The sequence below is a fragment of the Sceloporus undulatus genome, chromosome 11 (assembly GCF_019175285.1).
Source record: "Sceloporus undulatus isolate JIND9_A2432 ecotype Alabama chromosome 11, SceUnd_v1.1, whole genome shotgun sequence".
Classification (NCBI taxonomy): domain Eukaryota; kingdom Metazoa; phylum Chordata; class Lepidosauria; order Squamata; family Phrynosomatidae; genus Sceloporus; species Sceloporus undulatus.
In genome coordinates this window covers 5,682,574-5,692,312 of record NC_056532.1, presented here as the reverse complement: position 1 = coordinate 5,692,312, position 9,739 = coordinate 5,682,574, and the positions used below count along the sequence as shown (strand labels likewise).

At 51.2% G+C, this 9,739-nt stretch overlaps 1 protein-coding gene across 1 annotated transcript in view; it reads right to left on the bottom strand.

Moving 5' to 3' along the window:
• Positions 1–7,506: 7,506 nt before the first annotated feature.
• Positions 7,507–9,739, bottom strand: part of SLC13A2 (solute carrier family 13 member 2) — a 10,153-nt gene continuing 7,920 nt past the window's right edge. The window contains exons 10-12 of the mRNA XM_042442590.1: positions 8,833–8,994; positions 8,110–8,247; positions 7,507–7,767 (exon numbers count right to left, since the gene is read on the bottom strand). Coding sequence (XP_042298524.1) covers positions 7,636–7,767; positions 8,110–8,247; positions 8,833–8,994 — 432 coding nt within the window. The 3' untranslated portion in view covers positions 7,507–7,635. The remainder of the gene's footprint in view (positions 7,768–8,109; positions 8,248–8,832; positions 8,995–9,739) is intronic.

Here is a 9,739-nt window from a genome sequence, read left to right as displayed (position 1 = left end):
GGCCAGTGTTGGCCGGCGGATGGCAAGCGCCCGACAGAGAGGTTCAGGGAGGCGCAGGGAGGAAGGAAGGAGGCGCTCTTTGAGTCCCGGGAGGCGCTGAAGGCATCTGGCCAGGCAGGCGAGCCGGGAATTATGATATCAGCGCCTGCTCTTTGCCTTGGGCAACCCTGCCTTTAATAAAAGCAAAGGGGAAAAAGGAAGGAAGGAAGGAAGGAAAGGGGGAGAAGAGGTGACTAAGTCATCACAGAGGTGCACTTCGTCTTCCCTTTTCCTCTCCTGCCAGTTTTATATTCTAGGTGCCACTTGAGAGGCACTGCTATTATCGCCTTTGTTCATGTGGGCTCTGATGGTGTATTCCTGCATGGTAGAAGAAGAGGGTTGGACTGGATGGCCCTTGGGGGTCTCTTCCGACTCTAGGATCCGATGTATTCCTGCATGGCAGAAGAAGGCAAAGCCCTTGGGGGTCCCTTCTGACTTTAGGATTCTATGTATTCCTGCATGGCAGAAAAAGGCTGGACTGGATGAACTTTAAGGGTCCCTTCCAGCTCTAGGAGTCTATGTAATCCTTTATGGCAGAAGAGGGCTGGACTAGGTGGCCCTTGGGGGCCCCTTCCGACTCTAGGATCCTATGTATCCCTGCATGACCCTAATCCAGGTTGACCCCATATTGACTGCCATGGCCCAATGCTAAGGAATTCTGGGATTTGTCGTTCTGTGAGATGCTTAGCCTTCTCTATCAGAGAGTGCTGGTGCCACAACAAACCCCACATCCCCAAACTCCATATAGCATGGAGCCATGGCAGGTAAGCTGGTGTCAACCTGGATTATTTCTGCATACATCATTATGCACTGTGCGTGAAAGGGCTATCCAATTAATTAGCTTTATTGGTTAATGGAGCGGTTAATGAACTGGATAAAACTATTAAAAGGAACTCTCTGGATAAATTCACTGAAAGAAATTCTAGTGAATGCAAATGTCTTTCCCCACTCCTCTGGTTCGGTCCTTTGGCTGCTAAAGTGCAGCTTGGCTGGCTTACTTGAGCCCCCCGAAAGCCAATCGGAGTACTGCAACGTGTTTGCCTCTTTGGACTTGTGCAAAATAAGTGCCCGAGAGTGTGCAAATGTGAACCCAGGCTCTGTGCCGCTTTTGCGCACCAGGCCTGCCAGCGCCGGGCCTGTCGCAAGGAGGCCCAAGAAGTGCTTTTGGCGTACAAGGGTCAATTAACCTGTTTGTGCAGCGCTTTGAAGACGAGCAAAATCCCTGTTTAATTGCCGCCTGGGATAATGAGCCAAAGGCAGCCTCTGCTGCCAACGGAGAGGATGAACTCCTGCCCCGATTGCGCTTTATGGCAACGGCGGGAAAAGAGCCAAGCAGATCCCAAACGGAGATTACATCAAGGGACCGAAAGCCGCGTTTGATCCCAGTGATCCCACTCCTCCCAGTTTGGGGTGTGGGCTGGGCGTGAGAGAGAGAGGAGGATGGGAAAAGGCAAGGCAACGGATCGACTTCGCAAGGTTCACCAACCAAGATCCCTCCCATAAGGACCCTTTTGACAATGTCCCAGAGACTGGTGCCCTATTTGTACAATTTTGCCACCGTGCATTTTGGTCTTTTGATTTTTGGCGCAGAAAGATGCATCGTTGAATATTTCCGCACAGAAAGACTCACATGGGGTTGTTTTGCACCGCTTTTCCTGCGGAGAAGCAGCGTTTCTACGAAGGAAGCTGCTTTTTCCGCACAGAAAGTAACATTTTGTATGAGGCTGGTTTGCTCAGAAAACGGCATTCCCTGCGCAGAAAATTGTATTCCTGCGCAGAAGGCAGGTTTTCCATGAAGAATATTTCCGCTGAGGAATATTCACATGAGGTTGTTTTGCACCACTTACTCCGCGGAGAAATAGTACTTCCGCATAGAAATACCATTCCCTCTACAGAAAATCCCCGCGTGTGATTCATGCGTGAATTTTGCACGTATAAAAAGTCCCGAACTGCGAAAATTTCGCCGTTCCAGCATTCTTCTTCTCATGCTGGTTTGTCTTCCCTAAACCATGTTTTACATAACATTTTAGACCATTCTTTCTCTGGAACCAGCACTTTTAGGGGCACTGCTTCGGAACAAAGCTGGCGCTGTTTTGGCAAGAGGGTCGGAGCTGTCGGAGGGGACGAGGCGGCTGCCTCGCTGCAGCCGTGAGCAGCCTGGGATCCAGGGTTTGCTGGGATCCCTCCGGGGGAGAGACACCTGGCGCAGCACCCTCCAAGCTTTGCAGGATTCGCAGTCAGGGCTTGCCCTTTATCTCCTCTGCAATGTCTGCAGGGGAGGCACGCCTCGCATTGCTCCATGCGCTCCTTCTTTGCTCCCTCTTCGCCTCCACGCCTCACACTGCAGCACTTGAGGGCAAAAAATATTATTGGGGGGGGGGAGTGAACATTATTTGTCAGTCCTGGGGGGCTGGGGGGTCACTTTGCCCCCTCTCCACCACATATATAGGGTTTTCCTATATAGTGAGGGAAGGAAGGAGAGAGAGAGAAGGAAGGAAGGAAGGAAGGAAGGGAAGGAAGGAAGGAAGAAGATAGAGAGAAAAGGACGGAAGGAAGGAAGGAAGGAAGGAAGGAAGGAGTAGAAAGGTCACACAAAGATCAGGGGAAATGCACACCAAACATGTCTCTATTCATAGTACTCATGAATACTCATAAAGGTATTAAATCAGGGAACCTACTCGCCAACAAAATCTTCAGGTTACATTTTGTAGAACGTATCCATGATGAACCCAGTTTAAATTTGGTGCTGCACTGAGTTTAAGACAAGAAAGAAGAAAAGCAGAGGAGCCCCCCCTCCCCAGCGTCCAGAGAGGTTCCCTTGGGGCCTCTATCTGGGTCCCTTGCCATCCCTGCCCAGTTTGGGCCCCAGAGACGGAGCTGCTTCCCTGGGCCCCAGGCCTGGTTCCAGGAGGCGGCCCTTTCCCTCCTCCTCTTTGCCCGGCCTTTGTGCTCTTCTTGTTCTCCTTCTTCTGCCGAGGGCTGATGGGGACCTTCAAAAGACCCTACAATTTGTTACTTTCTCAGTAAAAACTCTTTATGGCCCGGGTAATTATTGTGATTAAACGCCTGCCAGGCGGGTGATGCCAGCCCTGGTTCTGCCCTGCCCGGGCTGCTTTTTCTGGTGCAACAAGTGCACTTAGCTCCCCACAACAAAGGGCTCTGCTCTGCCCCTTCTTCCATCTTCCGGCCAGTGTCTGCCAGTCTGGGATCCTTAACAGGGAACTCAGCCGGAAAGGGCATCTGTCACCCAGACTTTAGGATACACACTTTGTCAGGGGGAGGAGAGGAACTACAACTTCCAAAATCTCATCCCTTCCAACCATAAATGCCATCATGGTGTATTCTTAGGAATCGTTAGTGCCAGTGGGCATTAAGGCTTCACTGCAGGAATGCCAACATCTCTGGAGTAAATCCTGCCAAGGAAGCTCAAGGAAAGGGATGCCAAGTGTCAGGGTTGGCTTCAAAATACACTGCAACCGCAAATGATGTATTGCGGCAGAAACAATCCTGATGAATCCTGTGCCATCCTACTTTTCCGTCTGCCTTTAAAACATCACACAATGCAGTGGCACTGCACTACGGACCTCACAATGCAGTGGCTCTGCAATATACAGACCTCAGTGTGGTGGCACTGCACTACAGAACCCCCTCACACACACAATACAGTGGCACGGCACTACAGACCCCACAATGCAGTGGCACGGCACTACAGACCCCACAATGCAGTGGAACTGCACTGCAAAACCACTCCACTCTGCTGTCAGTGCTGGCATGAGGATTCTGGGGGCTCTAGTATAAAGAAAAGAGGGGACTTCCTCAACTGGCAAAGCTGGCATGGAGATTCTGGAGCTAGAGTCAAAAGGCAACTTTCTTCAGCTGGAATAACTGCCATGGGGATTGTAGGGGCTGCAGTCCAAAAAATGCCACTTCCTCCAACTTCTAAGACAGCCTTCCTGGGCCTGGTATGGCAGCCAAGCTCCTGGGTACTTTCAGGGCTGTTTTTGGGTCGGAGAGGCATGGCCGGAGGGGAGCACCAGGTGCAGGAAAACGGTGGAGGGGGCCGCTTGAAACCCACCCACCCAAAATATGAGAGGAGTGATTTATGACGGCAATGCTTCATGCAAGAGCAAAGGCAGGGATCGCCCCCCCTTCTCCTCCTCCTCCCACGGGGAGAAAACCCGCTCCGGGGGACATGCGGCAAACGTCTGCCGAGTGGGGAAATCCTCCTGAATTCCCTGCAAGTCCCATCAGGAGGACGGACGGCCGGCCTCATAAGCAAAGAATGGGGGGCAGGTATTTTCTGTATTTCTTTTATGGGGAGGAAATCCTTCCCTGCCCAGGCAGGATCCAGGTTCAAGAGCGGCTTTGTCAGTATTGCCCAAAGGCACACAGTGTGGCTGTAAAGGTTCAGGCTCCAGTTCCCATCGTCCCCAGGCCAAGGGAGAGTGGAAGTGGCAGTCCTGGGCCCACACAGGGGCCGAGGGTTCCTCCAAGGGAGGCCAGACCAATGCAAACATAGTGGAGATACAGCTTCCCTCATCCTGTCCCTGATCCTTGTGGATGGCACTGGGCACCTTTTGGCTACTGCCTCACAATATTGGCTTTTCCTTTTCCTTTTCAAGCCAGTTGTCCCCTATCTTAGATTTGGGCATTTCATTTTATTCCCTGCCTACTTTGCATTTCTTCCCTGTGCAAAAGTGGGCAAATATTCGCCCTTCCGTCGACATTCAGGCCTCCTCTTCTAGCCAAAGACTGAACCTAGTTGCCACGCTCAGCTTTCACTTCTGGTGGATCTGGCCATATTTGACAGCCACGTTTCGCACATTTTTTGGAAATGGGGAAGATCCTTCCCTCTCTCTCTCTATGTATATATATATATATATTGTGTGTGATGAAAGGTGTAAGAAGCACCCCATAAAAGTGCCTTTAATGGGGCCCGGCCCTGGGAGTGCTAATTAATGCCCATTAAAGACGGGTTATTTTGGGCACCTGGCACATGATCAATGCATGCCAACCGCCACCCGGCCTGTTTGGGCACTCCGGCCCTGGCTCCCTCCCTCTGTAAAACTGGGTGAATCAGGGCTCTTAACTCCTGGTCTTTCACCCTTTTTTAAAACTGATTCGCTCCTGGGACAGAAGGACCAGTTTATAGGGTGCCAGGAATGTGTGAGAGAATGGGGTGGGGAATTCGGGACGAACGGGTGATTCGGGGATCGGAGTCCAAAAAAAGCCCAGAATTGCATTCTAACCTCTGGAAGAGAAGAAAGTGTGTCCCCTCCATCCTCTAATCCTCACAAAAGCTCTTCTTCAGCCCTTAGGGTGAGGCTTAGTATTGGGGTTTGTACTACTGTTAGGGTAAGGATAAGGGTTAGGGTTAGCATTAGGGTTAGGGAAAGGATTAGAGTAAGGGTTAGTATAAGAATAAGGGTTAGAGTAAGGGTTAGGGTTAGCATTAGGGTTTGCGTTAGGGTTAGGGAAAGGTTTAGAGTAAGGGTTAGGGTTAGCATTAGGGTTTGCATTAGAGTTAATGAAAGGGTTAGCGTAAGGGTTAGAGTTAGGGTTAGGGTTAGCATTGGTGATGGTGTTAGGATTAGGGTCAGGGTCAGGCTCTCCCTCCACCTTCTCTTCTCGGGGGATGCCCAACTCGCTTGGTTGTTCCTCCTCTGAAGGATCAGTTTCTAGGTCTTGTGCCAACCTGGGCTGCCCTCCTCTGGGCCTGTGCCAGCTTGTTCTTATCTGTCTTGAATGGCAGAAGCCAAAATGGATGCCAGTCTCCTCCAGGTAGGTCCAACCAAAGAAGAACATGGTGGTACTATCATTACTCTGTGGCCAGTTTCCTGTCGGCCTAAATTGCACCCTGACTCTGGAGACTAGGGTTTGGTCCCTGTTCGGTCATGAAACCCACTGGGTAAGGTATGAGTGACTATGAGTATTAGTGAGGAAGACCCAAAAAGCCAGGAGAGGTTGCCGCAGTTTGCTTTTGCTGGCGCCGACTGGGAAAGGTGAGATTCTGCCCATGCTATCCATGCTCTAGGATCCTAGAGGATTAACCAGGAGGCTTTACTTGTGCCAAATGGAGGCTGTGAGGTCCTGGCTCCCAAATCCTCCATCCTCCATCCGCAAAGTTGTGGAAGAGGAGATTATTATTATTATTATTATTATTATTATTATTATTATTATTATGCTGGTCTTTCTAACGGAGAGGAAGATCCTCCCAAGAGGCACCTGTTTCTTCCCCTTTGGGCACGCTCCGGCTGCCAAATGGGTTCTTGTTCAACCAGCCAAGGCGCGCGATTAGGATCAGGCCCGGAGGGGTGGGAGAAGAAGGTGTGGCTCTGTGCAGGAATTCCCATCCGCACGGCAAGGAGGGTGACTTCTTATTCATCCGTTCCTTTATTTATTTGGGATGCAAATCTCTCACGGAGGGAGCTGTACCATCCTGCAAGATCCAAAGGGAGGGCCTGGGTTTTGCATGGAAATTGCAGAGGGTTTTTTGGAAAGGTGCAAACTCTGTTCCCGCTGGCTGACGGGGCGGCCTTGCAAGGGAACTGGACCTGTCACGGCGCGGTTCATGGACCGAAGAGCCCTGATTTTTCAGGCGTTGCATTGTATAAGTACAAAAGGTGGACTATTGGAGGAAGACTCTGGTATTATTGCACATATAGCAGAGAAAAAGGAAGAGCCATGCAAAGTTATTGTTCCGAACTATATGTCCCAGAATCCCCCCCGACAGTATGTTTGTAGAGTGGACCATTCATATCTGCTGTGCTTTGGTTCCAGGACCCCCTGTGGACACCAAAATCCATGGATGCTCAAGTCCCAAGACTTCTATAACTGGGAGTTATATAGTACACAAGTAACTTATGTGCCATGTTTGCAGCTGTAGAACTGAGCAGGAATGAAGAGTCTCCAAAGCAATTGGGTACCAGATCCCACTCCACAGAGCCTTCCCCCTCATCCTTTTCCAATGGGCCCCAAAAGACTTTCAACGCACCTTTTGGCACCGTACCAAAGAAAGATCGCACTTGGTCCAGAATAATAACCTTTATTGTGCCAAACAAGCACATTTGCATTTCCCTCTCCAAGACTCCCAAACCCTTCAGGTCTCTGGGTATCCCCCCTGAAGCCTAGACTCCACAGGTCTCCTCCTTCTGGCCCTTTTTGGAAACTCCAGGAGGATGCCAACATGGCTGAACCCACAAGAAACCAGGTTAATTGGCGGGGCTTCGCCTGGCAGCCACTTTGCCAACCTGGCTTGCCCGGGCATGGCGTCCGAAGTAAATACAACCTATAGAATATATCTGCATGAACTCAGACAGAGCCATGCGGTAACACTCTGCACATGCGTCCAGTGGATGGAGATGCGGAGATCTCTCTCTTGGGCACGTTATCTTGCCGGATGTTGAGCCCTTAAACTTCTCAGCTGGATCTCTCAAAGGGCGCCCAAGAAAAGGGTGCCAGGATAAGGCAGCCCTGCAGCCCCTGAGATTTGCTCTCGAAATGACCCCTTGACCGCCCAAAAGGCTGAGCGAGGAGCAACGGGGCCTGGGCTAAAGCGATGGCTCCCCCATCGGAAGAGCGTCCCTCCCCGGGTGGTCAGCACTGGCCGTTGGTGCCGTTGGCCCAGGACGGGAAATGGTGGAGGTCGAACAAGGGGAAGGCCCAGGTGTTGATGGCAAAGGTGATGGTCAGCACCCCTAAGAGGTTGAGCATGCATCCGGCTTTAACCTGGGAGGGTCGGGAGAGAGGAAATTAGGACTAATTTGGAGGAAGGACAGACAAGCTGAGAGGCTGCAGCCCTTTGCTTTTGCTTGAGCTGACTGGGAAGGGTCAGAGTCCAGCCCTCCTCTCCTCTCTTCTCTGCTGAGTTAATGGAGTGCAAACTGCTTTGTACTTTTTGCAACCATTGAAGTCAGTTGAAGAGAAGGGGAAAGTGGGAGGAATTGAGAGGAACTGGGGCATTTTATTCCATGGGGTGTATGCATAGAAGCTTAAGTGGAATCATAGTGCTGCATGTGCGGAAGGCCCCTTGGAAACGCCAAAGCCCAATAAGGAACTGGCAGGACTCACCATGTCCATGACCCGCAGCTGTCCGTAGGAGAAGACGATGGCATTGGGGGCAGTGGCCACCGGAAGCATGAAGGCCAGGGAGGCAGCCAAGGTGCAGGGCAGCATCACGTACAGTGGGTTGAGGCAGATGGCCTGGGCCTGAGAGATTGCAAAACATGGAGGGGATGAGTCTCCAAAGCGCAAGGACAGGTGAGCAGGGTGTCCAGATGTCCTCACTGCAAAGAACTGCCACGCTGCAGATTTAATGCACCGTGAGACTGTTCCAACCGTCAGGATGAAGGCTGAATCCATGGCTCCAGGGTATGGCTAGGTTGCTGTGGCCCCAGAGCTCTCTGCCAGAGAAGGCTCAGTGTCCCACAAAACTGCAAGTCCCAGAAGCCCAGAACATGGAGCCATGTATCAAAACTGCATTAAGTCTGCAGTGGAGATGCAGCTCTGAAGCAGCAGAAAACAACATGGATACCTTTTCTACGTGAGGATTGTTTTCCCAACCTTTGACCCTCTTGGTCACACTTCTCTGGACACTGTCCTGTTTCTCACTGCCCTTCTCAACCTCTGGACAGTTCCTTGTATTGTGTGGGTCAACTCAGTATGGAAGGAAGGTGTAGAGAAGGTCTGACCCAAAAGGAAGCCAAATCTAGCTATGCCAAGCCCTGGGTCTGGAGGGCAAAGGGCCAGAGAGCAAGACCCTCTGTTCTCCTCCAGGGACCATTCCCAGCTTACCATGGAAGCCAAGATGGGGAGGAAGAGGGTGGTGGTGGCCACGTTGCTGGTGCATTCGGTGAAGGCGGCAACCAAAAGGCACAGGAGGAATACGATGGCGGGATGCGGGATGCTCTGCAAAGGCGTCAGTTTGCTCCCCAGCCATTCAGAGAGACCAGAGACCTGGGAGGAAAAGTGTACCAAAGGACCAGAAGTTTGGGAGATGAAGGCTGCATCTGCATTGCAGAAATGATCCACTTATGCCGTTTTGGAAACATTCTTATCAAGAAGGAAACCAAACAAAAAAAGTGGTGGGGGGGGGGGGGGGGGTACACATGAGGATAAGAAGGTCTCTCTTAATTGCAGCCTAATTGTAAACGAAGGGCACGATTAGTCAGTGCAAATGCAAACTGAAGTGGCTCCTGGTGGCTCCTGGTTGACTATTCCCATTTGGCATGACTTGACTTCCCTCTGGCGGTTGGAAAAGTTAGTGCGGCAGTCCTCTCTAACTGGTCTGTGCAGTTTGTTCTATGCAACCCCACTGTGTTGGGTTCCCATCATCCCCAGCAACCAGTGGAAGGAGAAGTGTCCAGTTTTGGACCTAGGTGTCATTCCAAGTCTCCCCAAGAGTTCTCGCGGTGCCAAATAAGAACACATGTTGCTGCTCTAAGATGGGCTTTGTTGTTGTTGGCCAGTGATGTGAATGGAAAATGGGTGCTCAAGGGTTAGATGGTGCAAAAGCCAACAAAGGAAAGCAAAACCTGCAAGTGGGACCCAAACCCCCTCCCCACAGCTAGGAGAACTTTGCAGACAGGTTAACTGCGGAGGAGAGGCATTCCCTCCAGTCCGTTCCCAGCCCCAAACCGCAAAAGAAATGCCCAAAAAAAGCATCCAACGAAGATAAGCTGACTCTTTTGCACCACTGGCC